The following is a 26,426-nucleotide window of genomic DNA, read 5'->3' on the forward strand; positions in this document are numbered from 1 at the left end:
TAACTCAATTTTTTTTAGACATTATTCACCTACAACACTTTTCCGTTATTCGAAGTCTAAGAAAGAAAATTAAAATAAAATACATTTTTCGGATAAAAGACTGTAGATCAGCTACGGAATGCTCATACAAAAATTTCACTCAGTGTCCAAGAAAGCTGAAGTTAGAAGCTATCCGTTACACGAAGGGATATATATTTTTTGAAAATTTAAAAATCATGACCATTTAATTTTTATCAAAAAAAGTAGTATAAAATACCTACTTTTCGATCAATCAACTGTCGTTGTTTAAGTCACACCAGATAAATTTTGAAATAAGGGTTGGAAAGTTGACGTAATTTGGCACATTTCTGCATTTTTAGATTGTCAGAGTACGAAACACAGATTTTTTGATGAATTTTCAAATGTAGCTGTTTTTCGAACTTTTTGTAAATTTGCATTTTTTTTTTCAGATTTTCTAGAACTTAAATTCAACTTAGCACTGGATTTCGTGTGTAATAACGCGGTATAAATTTATATCCACCAGAAACCAATTTCATATCAATTCTAGTGGTGTAAATACATAAGCGCTGCGATGCTTTACAAAAAATATTAAAAATATAAACCTAAAAGTGAATCAAGAAAATTTACGCGTACGCTTGCGTTTCTATCTGTTTTCGCTCATCCGTTGGAAGAAAAATTGTGCCATGTGTCAAAATCGGATGTTGCCAAAATCGAATGTTGCAAAAAACGAATGTTGCCAAAAACGATCGGGGTTTGTGCTGGGTTGTTTTATGCGGTTTTCAACTATTTACAGCATTTAAGAGTTAAGTGAAAGCCGCCATCTTGGATTTCAAGATGGCATCAGATAGAGAAATTCGACTTATACTCGTTTAGCTCTTTCACCCAATACCCATATATTCGGGGTTCCATGCGATTTTCCGTCATTTACAGCATATTTAAGTTCAACCGCCATCTTGGTAAATCGACTTCTCTATCTTATCCCATTCACCCAATACCCATATTTAAAGTGAACCAAATCGCGGCCATCATGGATTTCTAGATTGCATCAGATAGCGAAATTCGTCTTCTACTCGTTGATCCCTTTCAACTTATACTTATGTTGTGGGGGTTTTATGAAATTTTCAGTCATTCACAGTATTTTTAAGTTGAGCGAAAACCGCCTCTTGGATTTCAAAATGGCGTCGGACAACGAAATTCGACTTCTACTCGTTTAGCCTTTGCACTCAATACTCATATTGTAGAGATATTCATACCACCTCCGGTAATTTGAATTTTTGCTTGGATTTTTATTTATTTTTTCAAATCACACATAACATATAAAAAATGTGTAAAAATGGGAATTTCAATTCAAACATGTGCAATCTAACATGAGCGTGTTCTGTTTTGACATTTTGATTGAGAACTGTCACTAAGTTTAATGCATAATGAAAATTCTAAAGGCTAAGTTCGAAAAGAAATCATTTTAAGCTACCCTATTTATGAGATTAGATATAAATCCCTGGGGGTTTCATTTGTTTACATGTTAACTTTAAAATAAGCAAAGAATGAAGTTAGTATAAACAATGTACTTTAATTGGTATGTAGGTCTTGAGGAACTTCGTCAAACATCAATTTCAACAAATGACAACAAAAAATAAGTTAGATTTTTGATGAATTGAGCGAGAAATTTTGGTGATCTGGTGACTTTCTAGAGTGTAGTTATTTCATATTTCTTCATTTCTTTATTTTGTACTCGACTGTTGATTTTTTTTCCTTTTGGTACCACTATTTTTATTCATTTAGACGACTTTTCCTAACTAAACGGACGATGGTTTTATTTCATTATTCTTTCTATTTTATTTTCTTTTTGACCTCTGTACAGAAAAAAAGTTTATCATTTTCGCGATCATAACGTGTTATTATTTGTTTCATTTGGTTCCGCAGGTCACCCATCCGAGTCTAGTATTTGACAAAGAAAACAGATACAAAAATTGACACCCCTCCACAGACAGCCCAACCAAGTGGGTGGTGGGTTCAACCGCAGGCATCCGACAGTAAGAAAAAACGACCCAAAACGAAAATTGCCAAACGGAACTGAAAATTCGCGGAAAATCTAAATTCGATTGGCACAGACACATACGGTTGGTTGATTGCTCGGTTGCTCGCTAGCAGAGGAACGAGGGCGAGTAAGTCAGTCGGGTGCTACTGGCTTCCGATTTGGAGTTTGGACCGTGTAAGCTCGTCCCAGAAAGTTGGGACACGCGTGACGGACCACCCCATACGCCTCCCGAGAAATGAGATGACGCGTAAAGACGCGGTGCAGAAAGCGGACAAAATCACACGGTGACCATGACCGAAACGATTGGCTCTGGGTTGTAGGTTGAGGGCACAGAAAGACTGTTTGGTCGTTGGAGTGATTGAATTGTGTACAATGGGTTGCCATGGGTAATGGAATTAGAGGATTAATCTGTGCATAGTGGAACTGTTTTGTGTGGAATTAGTTACAACAGAACGAATTGAAGTTTTCCGCTGAGACAAGTGTTAGGGCGGAAAAGATTAAAGGCAATCATGCTTGAAGAGGAACTGGAAATAGCCTTGAAGGTGATCGTGGTGGGGAATGGTGGAGTGGGGAAAACTTCGATGGTTCAGCGATACTGCAAGGGGATCTACACCAAGGATTATAAGAAAACAATTGGTGTCGACTTTCTGGAACGGCAGATCGAGATTGATGGGGAAGACGTCCGGATCATGCTGTGGGATACAGCCGGACAGGAAGAGTTCGATGCCATCACGAAGGCCTATTATCGGGGGGCTCAGGCCTGCGTGTTGACGTTCAGCACAACCGATAGGGCTTCATTCGAGGCCATCCGAGATTGGAAGGTGAAGGTGGAGAACGAGTGCAGTGAAATTCCAACCATTCTAGTCCAGAACAAGATCGACCTCATGGACAAGGCCGTGGTGTCGTTCGATGAGGCCGAATCGTTGGCCCAATCTCTGGGCTGCCGGCTGATACGAACCTCGGTCAAGGAGGACGTCAACGTGGCCAGCGTATTCCGCTACCTGGCGAACAAGTGCCACCAACAGATGAAGCAGCAATACAGTGCCGCCATGCCGATCAGCCAGCCCACGATCAGCGCATTTAGTCCTACTTTCCAGTCGAAAGCTGCCAGCAACACGATCCAGTTAACGAGGCCTTCCGTCAAGCGAAAACCGCTGCAGAAACGATGTGGCATCTTTTGAGGGCGCGACATCTCTCATCATCGGTCGGCGGTTGGCATCGTTGGCATCCATCCATCATTCGTTTGCCTCTGATGATGATAAGGCAGCCGGGAAGTCAGACGAAAATGATGGTGGTAGAGATAATGATAGCGATTGTTTGTTTATCTGTTATTTGCTAGTTTTCTTCCGCTCTGGAGGAAAACGTAGACTTCATGTTAATTCCAAGTCCAAAATTCATGAGACCTTAGAGGGGCTTTTGTTGATAATTTTTAAATTATAGACCCTAGGAATAAAGAAGGAGTTGCCTGAGGGTTGGTTATTTTTCGTTTGTTCAGTTAATGTTTGACAGCATTTCTCCCCAAGACCAACCTAAAAACCTACTGTACTTATCCGTAGTTATGACAAGCAAGAAGAAAAAGAACTTAACGACACAATTTATATGCACTGATTTAGACATTGTAAAGTTTAAACTTAATCCGAGCTAAAATAGGTTAGGTAGTTGAATAAATAAATAAAACGTGCCGCTCAAATACATTAGGATTATGAAATTAGTTGATTGTGAATTAGATATGCTGTGGAACCGTTGAAGTTGGGGAGAGCAATTGAGAAGTTTATAACACAAACTTGATCTTATCTCATAGGACGATCTTAGAAATTAACTAACCTTCTAAACTATTAAATATGAAAATTTTAATATTTTTAATCGATCAAGTAGACTGATTTTGAACAATACTTTCCATTTAGATGCGATACATTTTCATTTGAAAAGTTGACTTCCCGAAAAGTGGTTAAGCTTTTTCAAAAGACATTCGAGAAGCTTGAATTTGAAAAAAATTGTTCGAAAAAATTTCGGTTTTTTAACATCTGAAAATAGTGATTTTATGTAGGTAACAACGCTAGTTCATTATAGCGCTAATTTGTCTTAAAACTGGAAGGATTGATCGTGATATTTTACCAATGATAAATCAACTTTAATAGGAAAAAAATCTACATTTTATTGTGTTTAATTAATTAAATAAATAATGACAAATTCACGTCTAAAAGCTCTTTTTAGATTTGGAAAGGCCCAACAATTGTTGCCTGGATTTTTACTCACGTTATTTTGCAAAACCAAACAAAAAACTCCAATTTAGTGATTATGATTGTTTATTTTTGCGTCCGAAAAGGATAATTGTTAAGAGCAAGTTTTATAAAAATAATCATGTACGTTTTTTTGGAAAACTGTAGTACTATTTCATCCATTCCAGCATGACGTCACACCGTTTGCAAAACATTTTTTTGATATATTGTATAACATTTTTGCGGTTCTTTGCGCACATTCAAGAATGTTATACCTCTAAGTTCAAAAATTAAATGACCTACACTCAGATAAATACTATTATAAATTCAATAAGATTCGCTTATGAAGTGGCGCCTTAAGAAAAATCAAAATCATAGAAATTCATAACATTCTCTTATGACTCGAATGAATTCTGCAGATGAACACCTAATTCAATGAGAGGTTGTTACTTTTCATAAGAGGGTCTTATAAAAACAGGATATGTCACGTTCGATGAGAATATTTCAAAACAATTGATATTAAAAACTTTCATATTATTTTTCGCCTAATTTGTTTGGATTTACATACATTATGGTCGCCATCAGCAGCACATTAAAACCCGGTTCCAAAGAAGTTGTTCGGCCACTTTCGGTTCTTTGACCTTGGGTTTTTCCCGGTCAATGTGCTCAAAAGTAAACAAAAAACAAATTTGAGTTTACAAATATGTTTGACCCTCACAAAAAATTCAATTCAGACTTACAATTTAGAAGAAAAAAATTAAAAACTCATCTAATTCATTTGACTGTTGAAAAATGACTGATGGAATGAATGTGTTCATTATTTGTTCACAATACCGTTTCTGCTATTTTTAACTAGAATTTCGTATGAAAATTGAAAGAACTTCATAAGACTCTTATGAGAATAAATTTTACACTTTAAAAGGCGCTTCATAAGACGTATCTTATGAAAATTATAATAAAAATTTGCCTGAGTGTACATTAGACCAGTGCTAATTTTTTTTTGCTGCCATTTTTTTTTTAAACACGTTGTGACGTCACGGAATTTTATGTTCAGCTACATGGAATAAATAAAAGTAAAATCTTAAAATTTATACTTAATTTACATAAAAAAGTGATTTGGTGATGAAATAGATCCATTTATTCCCAAAAAAATAAGTGCATTGAATCTTAAAAGACCCATACATGCAGATAAGGTTTGAAATTTATTAGTGCGGTCACATGAATATTATTTAAAAGAAACAATACTAGGAAATACTTATTCGTAAATGCGTTTCAATGTGTTTCTGAATCATCTTAATATTTAATTGCAGAAGAAGAGAATATTAAATATGATAATTTCAAAAGCCTTCGATCTATTAAAAATTGGTTAAAAGTCACTAGAGTGCCCAAAAGTACTTAAGAAAATCGTATAAGTTGTAAGATAAAATTGAACTTTGGCCTTGCATAAAGTCCAATTTTAAATTTGGGCGATCAGACCACAGAAAGATATTATTCAATGAGTCTGAAATTTGTAAATTTTGAGAAATTTTCTCAAGTCTTAAGTCTCTATCGGCCGATTTATTTTTGTTATCGTTTTTCACGAAGCTTCAATCATGAGAAATATTTCATCCCATGGTCTTATTTCGATAAGGGTATGATAACAAAAGATATTGAATTTCAAAAAGCTTCTGATGGGCTAATTATAAAAAAATACACGGATAATCTACGCTAAGAAACCCGTTTTTGAAGCTTAATAACTGTTTTATCATAACTCTAATCGAAATGCGTTCTTTAGATGAAATAATATTTCAGAAATATTGACATAATGCTAATCTATAAAGTATACTATTTTTTTTTATTCATATATACAGGTTGTTTTTTGAAATTCTATTATAGATATACGAAGAACTTGATCCTTTTGCTAGATTTGTATACAAATGACAGATAACGACTTGCTTTATGATTCACAAAAATTCTTTTAAAAATTCAATGAGAATTTCATTTCTGTGATAGTTTGTTCATTCTAGAATAAGGTTGCCAGATTGCCCGGTTTTATCCGGGTTTGCCCGGATATTAATTTCAAAATTTGACAAAAGTCCGGCCCGGCCCGGTTGCCCGGATTTCATTGAAAGAAAGCTTGAATTTTGCGCGGATTTATTCACTTTATATGCCAAGCAAACAAAAAAAAACAAATTGTGTTGTTAAATTTTTTATTTTTACGTCTAAAACAAAATTTTTTGATTAAGTTTTATAAAAATAACCATGAAATTTTTTTTAAAGCCTTAAAATCTGCAAGAGAAAAACAATTTTCATGTTTTTTTTTCTTGATTTGTGTTGAGTAATTCCTGGATTTTGAATAAATTTTCCCAAATATTTGGTCGACATTTTGGAATGAAATGCTCGGATTTTACCAGGGTTTCCGATAAAATAGCCTGGATTCTCCGGCCCGGGTACGTGCTGAAAAGATTCTGGCAACCTTATTCTTGAATCTAGTTTTCAATTAGCACAATTTCATATGTTTTCGTTAAAGGCCTTTTAAAACAACCACGTTTATTTATGCTTAAAATATGGTTCCTTAAAATCATTTTGCATGATTTTTTTTATATAGCTAGCTTTTTTCAAAGTTATGTTTCATATAAAGAATAATTGTTAAAATCATTTTATTTCCTTACTGAAATTTTTAAATTTCAACGATAACATACTCAATGCTAAAAAAGGTAACTGAAAGTTATTTGATGGAAAATAAAGCTCAATAAATTAATTTTTTAATAGTGTGCGATGTATTTTTGAATATTGAAAAAAAAAAAACGAATGACCAAGTTGGTTAATATCCTCTATAAATAAACAAAATAGAGTAGAATAGAATATTGAAAAACAAAAATCGGTTCTACATTTAAGGGGTGCATGGAATAAGTCATTTAAAATCTGATTATTTGTTTTGATTAAAAAATAACGTTTAAAATGTTTTCGTTCTTCATTTTTGTTGAACTTGGTTTCGACCACATTTACCCGAATGATGGCCGGGTTTTGGATAGAAAACCAATGGTTGGATTTTGCAAGTTTGTTTAAATTCTAGCTACCTTTCCTTAGATCCTTCTGTGCTTAGTTTTTTGTTTCAAATTTTTCATTTCAGTGGAATTCATAAGAAAATGAAAATTTAAAACCAGAAATGGAAGCCAATCAAAATTCGTAACCATCCGCCCCTGATGAATTTGAGTATTTAAGGGGAAAGAAGAGTAAATTTTTAAATAAAAAAAAGATGCCTCTACACAGAAAAAAAATTGACTATTACCTGTCAATGAAAACTGCAACCTTTAAAATAAATCACCTGTAATTAACAAAACCTGTAATTTTTTAATTGTTTTCCTTAGAAGTTAACGAAGATTCATTTATTATTACTGCAAATGTCCTGTAAAAAAGTTGTACACTAAAAATTAAATGTCACGTAATCATGTTTTCGACCTGAAAAATTACGATAATTATCCTGCTCCTTTTTGTCACAGGACATTTGCGTCATTTTACAGGAAATAATTTTCGCTGTGTATATTTCATCTTTTTTTCAAGATTAACTTAACATTTTACTTATTTAACTCAACAAAATATATTCGGTGATATTCAGCATAGGGAATGAAATTCGGCATAGGGAGGCAAGTTACAGCTGAATGAGTTTACAAGACCGACTTCTTTTTAAACCTTTTGACTTAAGATTCAAGAATAATTTTGAACTAAGGTTAATGGAAACAAAATCTCCATATGAATAGGAATTGATTGAAAACCAAGTTAAAAGATAAAAATGGCATTAAAAGAATGAAGTTGGTTCAGCCAGGAGGCTTGAAAAATGTAATGAAACGGACTTCTAAATTTGAGAAAATTGTATTAAAAAGTTTGAGTCTGGTTTAAAGATTTTTGCCTCATTTCTCGAACTGATTTTTATAACTGAATTCTAAATATTGAAGGGTAAATTTGAATTAGAATTCTTGAATGCAATATAAAGCCCTTGAAGCCAAAGGATTTCAAGTTAAGGATGCCAGAATCTTTTGCGGAATTGGCCAGGCATATACGAACTATTTTATCTAAAAAACTGGTAAAATCTAGGCATTTCATTTTAAAATTTGCAACGCAAGATCCTAATGCTCAACCAAAATCATAGCTAGAAACACATGGAGTTTTTTTGCACATAGTCAGTTTGTAAATCGTGTTTTAGACTTCTAAAATCCGAATATGACTATTTTTATGAAACTTGTTGGTCGCAAAAATCATCAAACTATAACTCCAATAACTTTATCAGAGTTTTTATTTATTAGTTTTGCAAATAAAGTGAATAAATCCGGGCAAAATCCGAGCATTTTTAAATGAATCCGGGCAACTGGGATGGACCGGATCTTTTCCAAATTTTGTATCAAATATCCGGGCAATTTCGGCTAAAACCGGCCTAGATTGTCTATTTCCCGGCCTTCTTAGCGTTCCCGAGAACCGAAAAATCTGACGATTCTTTCCCCGGAAATTCTCGAGATCCCGAGAAAATTTTAAAATATTTAGCTTATTTAGCTTTTACGATGTTGACGTCTACAACAAAATTGCTTAACTTTTTACAATCTAAAACTTGCCAAAGACATGGTTGCTCTTAACAGAGAAATACCTACCAAAATATTTTTTTTCTTATTCGATGCTACGTGATTGAATCACTTTTACCAAAAGTTCATTGTAATTTAGATAAAATGTTCCGAAGACACTATAAGTCTAAATCGCTTGGCGTTTTGGCGTAAACAATTTTGATCACCTTTTTGTATCGTTTTCCCCTGTATGCGTCGATTTAATCTGAATCAGTTTAAAATAAATTTTAGTTATGATGCATTCAACAATTTTTAGCCGATTAAAACTGGACAAATTAACTAAGTAAGATATTTTTTGAAGGAAGCAAAATCAATTTCATCTACGACACGATAAACCTTAAAAATGTAGAATATTTTCCATGAAATTTACAACAAGCTGCTAGCAGGTTTCTACAGAACGTACTGTTTTATATAAAATTTGATATAATCGCTAATTTGCTAACACGAGGTGAGTTTAATTTTTTTCTCTAATATTTATGATAAAATTTTTGAACGAATGATCTAAACTATAATTTATTCAAAGAATGAACAAAGATAGCAGCAGCTGTTTTCTTCCACACAAAAATTATTACGCTCCAACTCACTTTCGATGGATTCCACAGCATCTGATTAGATGAATGATGTTTAATAACACTGAATGCATGCATAACTATGGACCCCGACTCGCTGTATGTAGTCAGACACTGTTTCGAAGGGTTCGTAATTTGATAATTTCCATTCGAAGCTCTCTTTCCATAATAGGACTACTAAACACTGCTCTCTATACCCCAGGAGATACGTTTTTTGTTGTTTTTTTTTGCTCAATTCAGTTCATCTCATCCGCCTCTAGTTTTCCCTCGAAGTTATATTAATTGCCCTCCCCTTCAATACAACCCCTTTCAACCTAGTGAATGAATTTGTGAGATGCGCTCGTCGGAAGATAGAGATAGACAGAGAGAGTGAATGCTAAGTAATTTGTAAGATAACACGAACGAACGAACGAACGGGCGAAAGGATTGGATAATAGTAGGTAAAATTGATACGGACGAAGAAAAAAAACTGTTTCAGTCAGGGAGTATTCACTAACTTGTATGATGTAGCGCTGTAGGTCTATAGTTAGATAGTTAGTAAAAGTGCAGTGCAGTGATTAAGACACTCTGTGAATTATGCAAATGATGAATATGTTAATAATAAAAGAAAAAACACAGAACTGGTATTAACTTTGATATTTAACAAAAGTGCTGAAGGTTCAGCGTGAGTTTTTTTTTATTTCTGTTTCACACTTTCCATTCCATCGTCGAGGCAGCTCTGGGGATTAAGACTTTACTGGGGGGATTTGTTATTTCTACTTTGTTTGATCCTATTCATGCGGTATTTTTGAGAGAGAAAAAATTCTGGCGAAATCTTTTTATCACAGGAACAATCTACAGAACCGATTTGCTTAAAAAATACTAGCCAGGTTTTCACAGTTCACAGATAAAAAAAGTAAGTCAAAGGTAAGTTTTATCAATAGAAATCGATGTGAATAATCTGCTTTCTTTTCAAGTAGAATTCTTGCTATTTTATTTTTAATACCCCAGTACAATGGAGTACGACCACAAGATGTCAAAATTGTCAAAATTGTCAAAATTGTCAAAATTGTCAAAATTGTCAAAATTGCCAAAATTGTCAAAATTGTCAAAATTGTCAAAATTGTCAAAATTGTCAAAATTGTCAAAATTGTCAAAATGGTAAAAATTGTCAAAGTTGTAAAAATTGTCAAAATTGTCAAAATTGCCAAAATTGTCAAAACTGTCAAAACTGTCAAAACTGTCAAAATGGTCAAAATATGTAGTCAAAATTGTCAAAATTGACAAAATTGTCAAAATTTTCGATATTTTAGAAATTTCCAAATTGTTATATCACTATGTTGAGTTACACAACAATGTTGAATCATCAGTGAGGTTAGGTGAGAAAAGTTGGGAAAACATTCTGACCCCCGTTGATGTTTTTAACTGATAACAAGGTGTTAATTATAAGCTTGAACCTTAGGCACAGAAAGTCACGCTCATAAAATTTCCTAATTGAACCTTATCAACGTATTGTTTTGCTTCACATTTTCGTCGTTATTTTGAACTCTCCCTTGAATTTGGCGTGATTTTCTAGGCAGTTGACTTCAACAATCAACGCACAGCTTTCGATTTCAGTCATCGGTTTGCTAACGACGATCCTACAGTTACTTGAAAATGGGCCCTCCGCATTAGCTAAGTAGTACTAGCGTGATCTGATTCCATGTTCGTACTACTTATGTCAGATAGTTTTGACAAGGTTTTCCTCATCTGATTATACGGCGTATTTGACTTAGTAGCTACGCAAATCTATCTTCGTTGATTTTTGCACAAGTATGCAAAATTGTGTAATGAGCTGAAAATTGCCGATTGTTTTATGAAATTAGACCCGCTTGGAGAACAGATTAAAAACTTAGTGAGAAACAACTCCCAAAGAAAAAAGCAATAGTTCAAACCATTATTTCGACACCAATGACTCCATCATGACATGATTTGTAGTCCATGGGATGAACCAACAACGGCTCGACTTTCTCCAAACCAGAATGAAAAGACAACAAAAAGACGCTGAAAATGATGAAAGTGCTTTGGTCGCAAATTAGCAGTGCCGAAAGACAAACAGGTTATTGACGGGAATGAATGTATCACTATCTTCTTGTCCGGTGCTCTCGGAATGATGGATTACACGCGATCCAGTGGTTGATTTTTGTTTCGAAATAGGTTGGAGAAATTGATGAATAAGCGCTCGGTTTTTATTTAATGAATATCACACTAAGTCGAAAACACGCGATCGCAACCGCACCTTCGTTGGACATTTTTATGGATCAACCTATTCTGGTTTATTGGCTCAGCTTTGCTTGATTGACCACCACTCGTATTCATTGTTGATCTTGGAAATTGAAAGTCTGGCTGAGCGGAACAAGTTCAACAGCACCTAATGTTAAGTACCACTATCCTTTAAAAGATTTGGGGCTATCAAATTTGCGGTAAACAATTGGAAGTCGTAAATTTTATAGATCGAGTTACATTGAAGGCTAGGTCGAAAAACGCGTCAATTTAAACTGGATTCATCGATTTTCTCTGGTTTAACGGTGTATGATTTCTTTCGCGATAATTCGGTTCTTTGAGCCGGATACATTCGTTTATTTCGTGTTCCAACAAGTTTTTGGAAGTCTGCAATTACATTAATAAAATATTAATTTCAATTTTTTTTGCATTTTTTCTTTGCTTTTATGTATAATTACATCTAAATTTTGCCCGGTTTTTGTCCGGTTTTTGGATTTGAAAAATTGAAATCCATGCCCGGATTTTGCCAGGTTTTTTAGAAAAAATGCCCGGAATTGCTAGGCCCGGATGGGAGTGGAAAAAATTCTGGCAACCTTAAGGTAGGCCAACCAGATTTCAGGCGTATTTCACGCCTGGTCGATGGCTGTCAAGATGCAAGGTCTAACCACAGATATCCAGAGATCGCGCTGGACCTCCAAGCGTGCGTAAGAACCAACAGTGATTTCAAATGATTCAACGTCATTTTTTCAACTCAGCGATGAGTCGCTAGAGGTCGTTACCGGTACTCATATTTTTTTCCATTTTTTCTACACGCTTAGAAAATAATACTCTCTACTTATGACAAAAGCATTCAAAACCAATCATGTATTATAAAAATGTATGAGTATAAAAAATGTTTTTTTTTGTTTCGATTATAGTCGTTTTACCATCTTTATGGCATTCGCGACTTTATCAACGTTGCAGTTGGCGGATCGTTATTGAAAAACTTATCCGGTACAACTGTGATCGATGTTTACTCTTGGGCTTGAACATGCGGACATCGGCTCAGGAAGCAACTGACTTACCAACTGAGCTATATCACAGGCCCCATGAAAAGTGTATAACTTTTCGGTTTAGCCCGTGAAATCTGTTTAGTCAACATAAAAATTGGGTGCCTAGCGAGGTATTGCATGAATACTTTTCATGCAATACTTCGCGAGCAGTGATGTCAATTGAATTTATCGTTTATCAATGCCAAAAGACATACCCCTGTTAAACAGCTAACAACTTTTTTGTCTAATAAGATACAAAGTTAGTGTCTTCGACAAAGTTGTTCAGCGGAAAATTTCCTTTAGGAATTTTATAAATTGGCATAAAAACCTTTTTAGACCCCAGGGTTTGAGAAACTCAAAAATGACCCCAAATCGACTCAGTCTAACAGTACATATGATAGGTTCAACTATTGTTGTATGGTTGATTTTATGCATTTGACTATAAATATAATAGATTCAACTATAATCGCAGAGTTAATTTTACTCATTCAACAAAAAATATAGTAGATTCAACTATAATGATATAGTTGATTCAAATACAAATATGATAGATTCAATTAGACTTCTTTGATTGACTTCATGAGTTCAATTGTTTGTATTGTAGATGTAATGAGCAGTTAATTTTGATGGTCATCATATTGATTTTTATTGATTCCTAGCTTGTTGCTGAAAATTATTCCATTTTTTTTTAATGTATACCTTTTTTTGGCTTTCTTACAGAAAGGCATTGCGAACGGTCGGTTGGGGCTATCATTAATTAAGGGTCCAAGACCCCACTTTTATATAAACCAATCGACTCAGCTCGACGAGTTACGAAGATGTCCGTAGATTTGTATGTTCCAATTGAAATTTTGTAACCTAGTGGTCTGTTATTCTGGGTTTTACGATTTTGATGAATTTAGTTTAAAAAAAATTGGATTTTTTTCCTGTAGGTCATATCTTAAAAACAAAAAAAAATATTAAAAATTGTTATATTCCATGGTAAATATCATGCTTATGTTGGCTCCAAAAAAGGTAACCAAATTTGACAAAGAGTTCATCAAACAGCTGAGATTCGATCCCACGCCATCTATCGTGAAAGTTTAGGAGGCTAACCCCTTGACCACTAGTGAGCGTCGAGAAATGTGGCTCTCCAACTTAAACAGTTTGAAATATATTGATAGTAAATGAACTCGTTGAAAATCAGTTCGCATATCCCCAAAAAAACGTACTGGCCTTTTTTTATATTGAATTCGGCAATTTTTGCTTTCGATTTTTTTTATTGATTAATCATATATAATTCAGAAATAAGGAGTCCATTATTGTGTCATACGTTTCCAAAGATAATTTATACTCTGCACAGTGGTCCAGAATAAACATTTATCGTGACAAAATAAATAACGGAAAATATATACGTTTTAGACATATGATGTCTTCTGCAAAGATGTTAACAATTATGAGGGCCGTATTTTGAAAGAATAGTTTATAAGAGCGTGTCATCCTCCTGGGAATTCGTAATGCTTATTTCTTTCAGGAGCTAGATAGAGCAAAAATATGTTCTACAATGTTGTAGATTTAAACTTTTTGACAAACTTTGCTGAATACATAAAAGTCGTACGATGAAACGTTGTAATTTTATAATTTTTTAAAGATTTATATATTAGAACGGGTCGAAAAAAAAACAGTTTTTTGGCCATAACTTTTTCTAGTAAAATTATACAGAAATGATATATTCTAAACAATTGATCAGCATAACAATGCGCAAGTTTTTCTCAAAGATTATAGGGAACTATTGTTTCATTTGCAAAAGTTAGGAGCACAAATGTGTTCAAATTTGACCATTTTTGAGCTGCAATATCTCTGATTTGTGCAAACCTAAAAATCTTAAATTTATTGCAAAATGTAACTTGAGATATGAGTATTCAATGCTGAAAAAAATGAAGATAGGGTTTTCTTTAAATTCGAGATTTTTTATTTTGAAAATCGTAATTTCTCATGATTTTTTTTATGAAAATTTATTCAATTTTAATCCTTTTTTATCAGAAACACAACCAGTACCAACACACAAGCCAACCATTACTCGTGATATTGTTTTGAATTGTTTAGCTTCTTATTTTAAAATTATCTTAAACATTTTATTATTTCTATAAATATTTGGAACAAAATTAACAAAATTCAATTGCTCTAAGAAATATCATTTTTCTTCAACAAATTTTCCGCAGCTTCAGGCAGTGCCAGTGGTGGAATTTCTTTGAATACATCAATACTGTACTGAAAAAGTTATGGTCAAAAAACTGTTTTTTTTCGACACCTTCTAATATGTAAATCTTTAAAAAATTATAAAATTACAACGTTTCATCGTACGACTTTTATGTATTCAGCAAAGTTTGTCAAAAAGTTTAAATCTACAACATTGTAGAACATAGTTTTGCTCTATCTAGCTCCTGAAAGAAATAAGCATTACGAATTCCCAGGAGGATGACACGCTCTAATAAACTATTCTTTCAAAATACGGCCCTCATAATTGTTAACAACTTTGCAGAAGAAATCATATGTCTCAAACGTATATATTTTGCGTTATTTATTTTGTCACGATAAATGTTTGTTCTGGACCACTGTGTTCTGTAAGAAAGGCTCCAATCCACTGTTAAGTGTATTTAATCGTGGTTCTATAATAAATACCCGGTTGCTTTGCTATACCTTCTAAAATTCTAAACCCTGTCCTTATATTTGTTTTTCAATCATTATTTTGTATCACAAATTAGGGCTCTGTATTTTTTTTCACAAGTTCCTAAATTCTGTCATAATAAAGGTTCAACTAGTATAAAATTTCTCTCGCAAGCCAAATTTTGGTTCCATTTGCTTGATCACTTTCCAAGTAATTAAAAACAAAATTATGAGAGACCCCCTGTTTAATCATCAGAATACGTTTCTCGTTCCCCAATCTCTTCTATGCTAAATTTCTCGAGTTATTGAAAAAAGTATGAGTGCACCCCTCTTCCTATTCAAGCTCCCCACTGAAAAGAAATCTCCGCCATCTCGCCATCTCGAGATCGGCGAATGAGAGAAACGCAATTATGTACACTGAGGTTTTTTTTACGCGGTTTTTTTACACGGTTTTTTTACGCGGATTTTCGAATTAACGCGGTTTTTTTACGCGGATTTTCGAATTAACGCGGTTTTTCAGAGAAAATATTCTAAGACTTTTCCAAAGGAAAACACTTAGAATCTTTTTGTAGTTGGGAAAATCTTAGCTCTGAGACTAAGAACGTGATACATGAGATCTGTGACCTGAGACCTGAGACTTGAGACCTGAGACCTGAGACATGGAACATGAGACCTGAGACATGAGACCTGAGACATGAGACATGAGACATGAGACCTAAGACCTGAGACATGGAACATGAGACCTGATACATGAGACATGAGACGATCTGAATTCCACACTGTCAAATAAGCCTCACTATATTCTACTATTCTATTAATCTAATTGATTTTGTTTTTTATCTTAACTATCATTGTACGCAAATTTTCAAATAATCATGGTTCTTACGCGTTTTTTTAGTAACGTGCTTTTTTGCGCAAATTTTTTAATTAAAATGGATTTTTTACGCGGATTTTCGAATTTCGGGGTGTTTTTTTACGTGGATTTTCGAATTAACGAGGTTTTTTTTACGCGGATTTTCGAATTAACGCGGATTTTCGAATTAACGCGGTTTTTTTTACGCGGATTTTCGAAATAACGCGGTGTTTTTTTACGCGGATTTTCGAATTAACGCGGTTTTTTTTTACGCGGTTTTTTTTTACGCGGGACGAAATACTGCGTAAAAAAAAACCTCAGTGTACTTGTGTAGAACTTTAGGGAACAACATTTTAACGGCATCAGCGCCTCTAGCCGTCAGTTCCCGAACCGACAATTTTCGATCGGTCGTGAAGCAGTGCACATCGGCTCTGACCCTATCAAAAGTTCAAGAACCGATTTGTAAAATGTTAAAAAAAAATTTTGAAAAAAAACCATACAAAAGTGTGTGTGGGGACAATGATCGGTTTTTAGAATTTGGTTGATAGCTTGACCGACCCAAAAGTTTAACTTCCTTTTTCTAGTTGATCGGTGGATGAGGCAGACGTAGATATATCCTCCCATGCCATGTTTAGTTCCATTTGCTCGATTATTTCACCAGTCTTGTAATAAATTGTATGGGAGGGGGCTCCCTTTATATTACTCTAATGAAAGGGGGAAGAGCTTTAAACCATCTTGGGAACATTTCGTTCACCTAAAAACCCTCGCATGCCTAACTTGGTTCCCCTCGCTTGATCTGTTATCGAGTATTGCAAAAAATTTGCATGTGGCCCACCCCTCTTGCTATCCTCACAATGCTTATCAAGAAGAGTTTCAAACAATCATGAAAAAATTTTCATATCCAAAAATCCTCCCACACAAATTTGATTCCGTTTGCTCGAAAAGTTATCGAATTTTGCAATAAAAATTGTATGAAAGCCCCCCCCCCCCCAACTGTCAATCTTTCCACTGGAAGAAGAAATGGGTATCAAATAATCTTTGAAACATTTCTCGTATCTAAATACCCTCACATGCCAAATCTGGTTCCATTTGTTTGACTAATTCTCGAATTCTCGAATTATGTGGAAAATTGTAACAGAGCCTCCCTCCACTCATTTTAAGGGGATTTATGCCAACGTAAGAGCTTAACTACACAATTCATACACGACGTATTACATGACACGACACTTAACGTTCTCACACACGGAAAAAGGATTCAAAATTACCTTTTTTGTTGACCGGTTTCGGGCTCGATGTTGCCCATCAACAGGACGATGTCCGACTGATCACACGAAAAAATTACTAACAGGATCGTACTACGAGTGTCGTAGGATCCGTCGAAAGGTGGTTCCTTTATGAGATTTTCCTTTTGGTGAAGGTGAAAAGCGGCGGCATAATTGGTGGGTCATCTTCATTCATTTGCGGCTTCTCGAAAGTACTAATGAACATCGACTCCAATGCGTTCAAATGTAAGGCTTTTCGTACACATTTCCTATAGATCACTTTTTCCCAGTTTATGGAGTGATCCGTTATGTTACGTGAGCAGCTACGCTAGATTCATTGACCCTGTTGTTGTCTACATAATTCTTATGTTCTTTAAGTCGAACTTTGAATTTGCCAATTTGGCCAATGTAAACAGCTGGGCAACTCTCACAGGAAATTTCATAGATTCCAGATCGCTCATCTTGCGGAATCTTATCCTTCAAGGAGACCAACCAATCCTTAATGGTGTTATTGCTCTTGTACCGTCAAACGGGGCATTATGCAACAGCGGGGTTCGATGCAACATTTATATAACACTACATTGAATCAATTTTTAATTTAATGTATTGTAATAAAGTTATCTTTTAATGATAACAAAATGATGGTGACATAATTTCTCGCATCTTAAGCTAGTTGTCTTAAGTTTTTTATTTTTATGTAAAATTTGAAAAATCTAGCAATAAATGTACAAATTTTAACATTTTTTGATGCCGAAAAAAACTTTACCCAGTATGACGGATCGGCTTGATAAAATTACCTACAAACTTTTTACAGGTTTCCTCATGTTATACCAACATTGTTGGTGTAAAAATGTTTTTCGAACAATCACCCAATTTTTTTAAATGGATATTTTTAAAATTCAGTTAGGTGTCTGGGGTTAAATGCAACAAAATGCAAATCAAAGAAATACCTTGTAAATCTCGTTTCCATGTGCTGGAATATGAATGTTTTGCATCACGCGTTTGTAAACATTTAAATTTCTTTCATCCAAGCATTTATTTTTATGATTTCAGCTTGTAGAATTTTTCGTAGTATTATTTAACCCCTAAATGTATGCAGCATCCTTATTTTCAGAAAAAATGTGAAAATTTGTTTTTACAGACCCAAAAACTACTGCAATTGGTGTTGTCATGCGTAATGGTCTTTAAAGCATCGCAAATATATTAAAAACTATGAATTTTCGTACGTGTTCATAAGCTTTTTCATTAAAAACAAAGTTTGTTGCAAGTTAACCCATTTTCTAAGGAGTGTGAAAATCGCATGTTTTTAGAAAATTAAAAATAACCGAGGAAACCAATAATTTTTTTAACTACGCCAATTTGATGCCCCAGCATCCTTAAAACTTTTGATGCATAAAGGGTACGATTAACTGTGAACATAAGTTTTTTAGAAGCCATTGAAGTTGAAAATTGTTGCATGTTGCCCCAGTTGACGGTATGCTGTTTTCAGACCGTGTTGAGAAAGGATTTTTGTTATGCCATTAGTTAGTTTAGGGTGGAACGGCCGGCTTACTCTGTAGGGCTTTTCCTTCTCTGGCCTGAAAGTAGTTTCATCACTTCGTACTTTTTTCGGGCATGTTTTTGGAGAATTTTGAGGACTAATTCGTTGTCAAAACCGTTCAAAAACCTGCCTCAAGGATTTTATGCTTTTCCTCTTCAAATTCTGCCTTTTCCATAGGAATATTATACAGGCGGTGCGCCAAGGAATGGAAGGTGGCTTGTTTTTGCGAACCAAAGTGGTTGTGGAGACAGTTTGCTGCCCGTGCTAAGGCCAAAAGTTGGAAGGCACCCGGCGACGTTCCAAGTGCCCCGCTTTTCACCTTCACCAAAAGGAAAATCTCATAAAGGAACCATCTTTCAATGAATACTACGAAACTCGTAGTATGATCCTGCTAGTAATTTCATCATGTGATCAGTCGGACATCGTCCTGTTGATGGGCAACATCGAGCCCGAAACCGGTCGGCAAAAAAGGTAATTTTGATTCCTTTTTGCGTTCGTAAGAACGTTAAGTGTCGTGTCCTGTAATACGTCGTGTGTTAATTGTAGAGCCTTCCTCACTCTTCCTTATTCCCCTCTAGAAAAAAGAGGGATACCAAACAACAGCCTACTGTCCATTTGGTCAAGGATCCATTCGGCATCCATTTGGCCTAATGGGCATTCGGTCTAACGACCATCCGGCCTGATGATAATGCAGCCCAATGATCATTCGGCCTAACATCCATTCCTACCTACATACCTTAGGGTCCGGCGCAGATCTCCCGACGCATAGGGCTGATATAAAAGATCTCCTCTGCTGGCGATCCGGAACCCGTGTCTTCACTTCTTGCCAGCCAATGTTCTCGTCTACTTTGTGTACTTCAGCAGCTAGACTACACCGCCACGAGCTTCTGGCTTTGCCTCTTCTTCCATGCTCATCTTAATTCCAGTCAAGCGTTACTCTGTAAATCTTGAAGTCATTTCTTCGCAGCGTGTGCCCAGTCTATCTCCACTTACGTTCCCGAATCTCGATTTCTAGCGCCTTTTGATGACACCGGTGATGTACTTGCAAGTCCTTAACCCAGTTGCCAGACCACCAAGCGCGGATAATATTACGCAGGCAGCGATTCACAGAAACTTGCAGTTTTCGCATCGTCACCGCATTTCATGTGCACCAATTTTCACATTCGTACAGCAATACGAATTTGACGTTTGAGTTGAAGATTCGGATTTTCGTTCGTATAGAGATCTGACGAGACCGCTAGATGTTTCGGGGACCCACAAACCCGCAAATCGGGCTTTTCCGCCAAGATACTGGAAGCACTCCACTTTTCCATCTTGTCGCCCAGCTACCACGAAATTGGAAGGATTTTCTGTGTTGATTCCCATCAACTGGGTCTTTCCGACATTGATTTTAAGACCTGCTGCCTTGGAGCTTTTGTTGAGATCTTCGAGATTACTCTGTATATCAGGTTGTGTTTGATAGATAGACTAGCTTCTTTGGGACTTCTCGTCGCCTTAGAGCCGCCCAGATGTTTTCGTGGTTCAGTCGGTCGAATGCTTTTTCGAAATCAACGAACACCAGTAAAATAGAGTCCTGGAGTTCGTTGGTTCGTTCAAATATTATTCGTAGCGTTGTGATGTGGTCCACACATGGTCGTCCGGATCGGAATCCAGCATGTTGCCGACGGAAAGTAGCGTCGATCTTCTGCAACCTTGCAATCAGTCGGTCGGGAATGTTGCAGTATCCCAGATGTCAGCGAAAAGACGATGCCTGATATTCATTGGGTCAAGCAATTTTCGACCAAATAACCTTTGGCCCTATGTCCCATTCGGCCGAACATCATTCGGCCTGATAACCCATTCGGCCTAATATCATTCGGCCTGACGACATTCGGTCAAATGTTCAGGTTCCAAAAACAATAGGCATTTGTTTCAGTGTGGTCGAGATAAAAATTATTCACTCCAGTGCTTGAATAAAAATAAACTATGAGTGAAAAGAAATTTTTTTTTGATAAAGTTTGGAAGAATCTAAAAGTCGCAAATGCCATCAATTTATTAATATTAAAAATCTATCACATTTCATATAAAATAAGCCAAGCTTAATTTTATAACGACTTTAAAGAAATTCTGTGGAAATGGATTTGCAAAATAGTTTGACTTATTTTGGTATTGTGCATCTCTATAAATTTTAAAACAATTTCACTCATACACATGATCAACATGATCACATTCAATTACTCAACCGACCCGTTCCGTTTGTAAATTGTGCGAGAATGTTTTTCCAATCAAAAGTTACACGACTTTTACGTGTGGAATCGCAACGATTATTTCATCTCTTACCCGGGGGAATGGATTTTTCCAAATTACTCGGAATGGAAATGATGAAGCCACGACGCGACGACGAGTTCCATTTCAAAAGTGACCTCGAACTGATTTCATCTCGCTCGTCTCGTGATAGGTATGTCGGAGTGGGAAAAAGTGGGAATCAATTGGAAACGAAATCCAATCACGGCGAAATAAGGAACAACAGCACCACAAAAAATAACGGCGGTACACTTTGTACGTTTACGTGTATAGTTGATTTTAATAGGTAGGTATCCGGGGGAGTGGCACACAGTGGGACATTGTTCAATGTTGAGAGTGTAACTCGAATGTTATTTCGAAAATATACGTTTTGAATCGGTGAAGTAGGTAATCGTTATTAGTTTTCAAACTTAGAAATAATTATCCAGTTCTCACTAACAAATGAACGTAAAAGTGACACATCGTCCCAGTGTGAGACGATTGGTTAAAGTGGTTTGTAATCTGTCCCAGTTTGGGCAATTTCATTTGGTTGAGACAAAGAAGACCATTCCTAAAACGTGTTGTAACAATCAACTTGTAGTGTGATTAAGATTGTAGTTCGAAAAAAAACTTTATATCCATCACGAGAAAGTTGAACGAACGTTCAGGAGTGTGGATAAATTTTCGTCCGGACTAATTGTTGTGCTTTAGGCAATTGATTTCATCGACTCAGTATTTCATTAAATTTCACGCTTTCAATAATGCTTTGGAAAAAAGACCTATTGAAGTCCTAACTGGAACGAAGAAAGTGTTTTAAAATTAGAAAAAAATATTACTAATATCACAGAAAAGTAACATGTATCTAATAGCGATTTTTCAAACTATATAACAAGAAATATTTTAATCTCTATCAGTTGGTAAAGCGTTTGAAAAACCCGTTTACATACCAAAAGTCGTTATCTATGCAACAAGTTACAAAGAGTTAATTTTTGATCATGTGTCGTTAATTTATCTAACGAGGCTTGCCGAGTTTGATAATAACGTCGAGTGTACTTAAGAATGAAGTTCATATATGTACATACCTTCAGAAAACAGTAGCAGTTTTTCCTTCAAGATCAAAACAGTGTCGCAAAGTAGCTCTGTTTGATATTATTTTGAAAACTGTATCGAAAAGTACTAGTTTTTGACACTGTTTCAAAACAAACATTTTAGTACGGAGTTGCAAAAATACTTCCGAATTGAGTTAATTGTATTTGAATTAGCTAGCTTAGCTTAGCTTAGCTTGATTGGCTACTCACATTCACCTGGTATCATTGAACTCGAAATGCATCACCAAATTTCATAGTCAAAATAAATCTTATTATTCTCTCGTGAGCTTTAATTACGTCATATGAAACAAAATATAAAGAAACAGAAAAGTTTTTTTTTGTTAATGTTTGTGTCGAGTTTCTGGTTGCCACTTATGATTAACTTTTAAGAATAAATTTAAAGTTATAGAAAACTTAATTGCGTTCATTCATTTTTTCAATAAAGATTCTCAGAAATCGACCGTATTGAAGTTAACAGGTTCCTGGCTTTGGACATCCAACTACAAGACTGCTCTCTCTAACACCATGATTTAATTGCATTTCGATAAAGAAAATAACAATTTATAATTTTGACACGGGGCTTGTGATATAGCTCAGTTGGCAAGTCTGTTGTCTCCTGAGCCAATATCCGCGAGTTCGAGCCCAAGAGTAAACATCGAACACAGTTGTACCGGATAAGTTTTTCAATAACGATCCGCCAACTGCATCGTTGATAAAGTCGCGAATGCCATAAAGATGGTAAAACGACTATAATCGAAACAAAAAAAAATAATTTTGACTCGAGATGAAATTATGTTCATGTCCTCTCAATCAAACGCCTTTCAATTGAGTTCAATGTATTTGAATGTGCAACAAAGACGGTAGGCTGAGGGCTATTTTTCATTCTTTTATTGATGTCTTTACGTTTTACAATAGTTGTTTATGTAACAGACTGCATAAAAATGATTTTAGCACGGTATTTAAGCAAGGCTTGACGTATTGAATAATTACCACGAGTTATGAAAACATCGAATTTTGCAACGAGTTGTATACACAATTTTATACAAATTCATAACAATCTCTGAAAATCCATGAATTAACCTACAAGCAGCGCATTATAACCAATCACCGCATGTGGACGATCTGGATGATTTAACTGAAAATTTTTGGTCAAGTATTAGGGTTGCTCTATAAAAAAGAAAGTGTCGAAAAGTAGTTGGCAAATTTCGATACAGTTTTTAAAAACAGTGCAAAAAAGTCTACAATTTGCAACTTGTTGCATATATTAATAACTACTTAAACTCATTATAGCAACAAGTTTAATGCATGACTGTTGATTTGAGAATTTTTAACCCTAATAGGCCCTTGAGTCTTGATTCAGGCGCATCCAAATAAAATATCATCTTTAATGGATGCACCTTGAAAGCCCAATAAAACTCCTAGACCCAAGGAAGCCGAAATCACAGAAAAATCTATAATATCACAGAATTTTGAGATAATTTTCATCAAAAGCTGTGTCACAGAACAGAGAATTTTCGAAATATTAACAGATCAGACCTTGAATGTCAATTTGGCACTCCTCGCTCAAAATCGCTGTGTCTTTATTGTTTCTCAATCGATTTGTATATATTTTATAGTTTTAGCTTCCTCGTAACTAGAGATGTAGGGGAGATAAGGGCATAATGGCCACCTTAAGGAAAACGCTTATTAAACCATAGAGAACAGTTATAATATGTGAATTACACCATTGTTTCGTGTTCAGACACTCAAATAGTCTATTGCCTAATTGGATGAAACTTGAAAAAGTAGATAAAAACGTTTAAAAATGCATTTTAAAATTTTTTGCCGAAAGCTGAAAACCAGTCACAGGGGCATAATGAGAACCCCCACTGGGGCAGTATAAGCGGCATTAATCGGGGCACGATGAGCGTTTTCTGCCGGGGAATCTAGCAGCGAATTCGACTCGATGAAGTCAACTGAATAATAAGGCTACAGCTTGACATGTTTCAACTGACGATTTGGCCTTTTGGTAAGGTGTCGAAGAGGTAATCAGTAGACTCGTGTTCGATTCCTGCTCAAGGTGATTTTTTTTTGTCATTTATCATTCATGATCGATGCATTTTGCATTAAACGGTGAGGCGTTCATTATGTTTCTGGTGTTTTGTTTGACGGATGATGCTACTAGCCGTATAAAGTAACAATCAAAAAAATCAATCATGAATGATATGTGAAAAAAAATCCCCTTGAACAGCAATCCTACTCAAGTCTACTGATTACCTCTCCAACACCTTACCAATAGGCCAAAACGACAGATGAAACAAGTCAAGCTGTAGCTATTTAGTTGACTTCATCGAGTTGAATTCGCTGCTAGATTATACGGCAGAAAACGCTCATCGTGCCTTGATTAATAGTGCTCTGTTCGCCCTAAGTCAACAAATTTAAGTAAAAACTCATTTTAAAATTGATTAAAGTGAAAAATGAATTTATGATTTGAAGGTCATAAAAGCTTATTTGGTGGTGCTTAAAAATTATAATATTTTCGTCACTTAAGAACCTAGCTGGTTATCATTTAATATTTCTGTAAAGATGAAAAGGATATTTCCCTTTTGGTGAAAAATTAATACTATAGGTAGTACGAAACAAATCCTCATGAAAATTTGTTTAAGAAAATACGTACTTTTGTAGAAAAAAGGAGTGCTCATAATGCGCTTATCTCCCCTACCGAATAGTGGTGTTCGGTGAACGGCCAAATACCGAATATTGACCTTTTCAACTATTTATTCGGCCAAACGAATATTCGGCCGAATATTCGGTCGTGTAATCTGTTGGGTTTTAAATAAAAATACAAAAGCGACTATTTCATTTTCCTTCTATTTCTTCCATCTTTTCGCTTCTCATGTTCTTGAGTTGATTTCTTTTCAACCAGATGATATAATCAGATGATGCATTGCAAGATCTTTTTCAAATAGGGGTCTATCTTAAAAAATGTCACCAATAACTGAAAGGACATCAGATGACTTGTCGGTTCTAGGGCATTAGTTATCAAAAAAAATGGGTTCCTGTTAAATCCGGGCAGAACACATCGAAACAGGTGCCAAGCAATTTGAAATTGCTTATTTGATATCGAATTAGATGGAAGTCGTATATGACCAAGATATCTATAAAATAGTTGTTAGAAAAAAAAACGATGATCTTTTACCTTAACCATATTATACTTTAAACCACACAGTCGGGCAATTCAGTACGATTTTTAAAAACTAATGAAAAAGGGCAAAAGGGAAAAATGGCAATTTTTGCCGTTATTAAAGTCTAGAAAAACCAAAAAAAAAACAAGTTTCGGATAAAAAATCGGAAGATCAGCCACGAAATGCCCAAACAAAATTTTCACCAAAGATATAGCGATTTTAATCAGGAGTGAAAAATTTACACTCCAGCGATTTCTGGGACGGATGAGGGTTAACATGAGTCATCATTTAAAATCCCATTTCTGGTGTTGTAAAAAGTGAAGTAAAAGTAAAAATGATAGAAATTTTACAACAACGAAGTCTTATCTAAAAATCAAAGGCGCTTTCGGCACTCCCTATATTGTCCAATTGCGATTTTTTTCATGATCTGATAGTTTGTGAGAGAAGTCTTTAGATTCTTTAGATTTAGAAGTCTTTAGATAGTTTGTGAGAGAAGTCGTTAGGAGATCAGGATGATCTAGACTAGTGGTTTTCAAACTTTTTTCACGCACCGCTCCCTTTTGCGAAATTTTCGAGCTCAACGTCCCCTTGGGCAAATTTTTAGAAAATCTCAATAAAATGTTAATTTGAATAGTTGAAAAATCTTAAGCTTTTGGCTTTATGTTGATGTAAGACTCAAAATTCATTCAAATTTATAAGAGGCGCTCTGAGCCAAGGAGTGGGGGTATTATAAGTCTAAAAATGGTCGGTTTTGATTCAATAATGTTAAACGATTCTCCATATTTCAAACTTTATCTCGTGATTTTTCACGTATTTGATTTTTTATGTATTTATACACATTCAGAACTTAAAATACGTTTTACCTATCTGTAACGTTTTCTTATGCCAAATGAAGAGTTATGAAAAATATTTTGTCCATCC

At 35.1% G+C, this 26,426-nt stretch overlaps 2 protein-coding genes across 3 annotated transcripts in view; both read left to right on the forward strand.

The window, feature by feature from the left end:
* LOC129748414 (ras-related protein Rab-23) overlaps window positions 1–10,037 on the forward strand; it is a 56,954-nt gene extending 46,917 nt beyond the window's left edge. Inside the window, exon 2 of the mRNA XM_055743029.1 lies at window positions 1,924–10,037. Within this exon, the coding sequence (XP_055599004.1) occupies window positions 2,548–3,219 (672 nt within the window). The 5' untranslated portion in view covers window positions 1,924–2,547 and the 3' untranslated portion in view covers window positions 3,220–10,037. The remainder of the gene's footprint in view (window positions 1–1,923) is intronic.
* The window catches only part of LOC129748415 (protein yippee-like), a 308,978-nt gene that overhangs the window by 173,627 nt on the left and 108,925 nt on the right, over window positions 1–26,426 (forward strand). The gene's annotated exons all lie outside the window — the stretch shown is intronic.

This window comes from Uranotaenia lowii, chromosome 2, assembly GCF_029784155.1.
Source record: "Uranotaenia lowii strain MFRU-FL chromosome 2, ASM2978415v1, whole genome shotgun sequence".
Classification (NCBI taxonomy): domain Eukaryota; kingdom Metazoa; phylum Arthropoda; class Insecta; order Diptera; family Culicidae; genus Uranotaenia; species Uranotaenia lowii.